The sequence below is a fragment of the Cotesia glomerata genome, unplaced genomic scaffold, assembly GCF_020080835.1.
Source record: "Cotesia glomerata isolate CgM1 unplaced genomic scaffold, MPM_Cglom_v2.3 scaffold_961, whole genome shotgun sequence".
In the NCBI taxonomy this organism is placed as follows: Eukaryota; Metazoa; Arthropoda; class Insecta; order Hymenoptera; family Braconidae; genus Cotesia; species Cotesia glomerata.
In genome coordinates, this window is record NW_025404635.1 from 1 (window position 1) to 1,679 (window position 1,679).

At 34.6% G+C, this 1,679-nt stretch overlaps 1 protein-coding gene across 1 annotated transcript; it reads left to right on the forward strand.

Moving 5' to 3' along the window:
* Positions 1-25: 25 nt before the first annotated feature.
* Positions 26-777, forward strand: LOC123274937 (NF-kappa-B inhibitor cactus-like). The gene has a single exon (XM_044742749.1). The coding sequence runs from the start codon at positions 52-54 to the stop codon at positions 550-552; it is 501 nt and encodes a 166-aa protein (XP_044598684.1). The 5' UTR covers positions 26-51; the 3' UTR covers positions 553-777.
* The last annotated feature ends 902 nt before the right edge of the window (positions 778-1,679 follow it).

Sequence of the window (1,679 nt, forward strand, 5' to 3'; positions counted from 1 at the left end):
GCCTGTGTCGACGTTAACACGCCTCAACTACCTTACTGTAAATCAAGTGCTATGGCGCGAAACAATGTCATAATTAACAGAGTTCAAGACGCAGTAACATTTGAAGAAGAGAAAAATCGTTTTTTCTCAATTTGTCGTTCGGGAAATATATTCGAGTTCATGGAGTCCGTACCCTTTCTTAGCTATGTTAGACATTTGGTTCGTGAGTACGACCATCATGGAAGATTATGCACCCACATAGTGGCGAGATTTGACCTTAACAATGCAGTGATGAAAATCGAACTGCTTCTGAATATGGGCGCAGATGTCTCCGCAAGAGAGTCTTTAACTGGAGATTCGTTGCTGCACATCGCTGTTAGCTCAAAAAACTATGAACTAGCTGAGTGGCTGTGCCGAGACTTGAAAGCTAATTTGATCGCTATCAACTATGCTCATATGACTCCGTATCACCTAGCGTACTTTTTTCGTGATCAAAGAATGATGGATATTCTTAAATCCAATGGAGCCGTTTGTGACGATTATGTTACTAATGGCGGTTCAGGTGGATTCTAAGTGATGTGATAAGTGTCAGACTGCGAAAGAACTTTTTTGACCGGTAACACGTGTTCTATCATCTTATTATTGGGCAGTCAAGAGTCAATAAATTACTTAACCCTTCATCAGTCGCTTCATTTTTTAAACCTTCTCTAGTCGCGCGGCGAGTGTTCGATCTATTAAATAAGTAGCATTTTCAGTTAAATACTTGTATTTATTGTTAATCAGTTATTACAAGCTATATAATTTACTTAAAAGTAATAGACTCGAATATAAAAAAAAACTGATCCTCTGGGAATCGTTTACATAGATACTGATTGTCAATTTTATTATGCTTGATGTCTAATTTATGGTTTTCGATTTTTTCAACCTCATTTGTGTCAAGAATTGTGAAGAAAACGTATAAATATATAATAAAGGCGACAATGAGTATTGAACGAGTGACGGAAGGTTAACGAGCCGAGGTCAGTTGTATTACTTAACTCAATCGCGTTGTCCACGAAAATTGACACCCCGCTAGGATAGAATCAACTCGCTAAGCGCGTTATCACGTAGGTTAGGAAATACAATTGTGTCAATTACATGAAGCAATGTCAGTAATATGTTATCAAATTACACCAATTTAACTAAGTAACAAAATTTGAAAAATAGATAGTAATCTAGCTAGTGCTGTAAGTAAAGATCACCTTGTCGCTGTAGACGCGGAGTTTGTATTCATACATATTATCTTTACATGTATTCTGCACCATTTTATGATGGTGATTAGTATTTTTGTTATTCACTGTCTATATCGTATTATTTGAATATTTTTATTTATAAACAATTATTTATATAAATGTTATGGACATAAGCTATATTTTTGGCTATTCATAACGAAATACAATGGTTTTTTGTAAGACTGTGTAGCAAATCTCGGGCTAGAAAACTAGTTCACTAAGCTGTTCTGAAAATAAAACTGAATATTATTTTTAAGCAAATACTACAAATATTCATGGAATGTGCTTATAAAACTGTCATAAAACCACCGAGAGCACATAAAGTGTAAGAATTTATTGACATTTAATGAAACAGTTCAAATATTCACGAAATATGTTTATACTAGTGTTACAAAACAGACGGATACGCATAAAGATTATGGATCTATT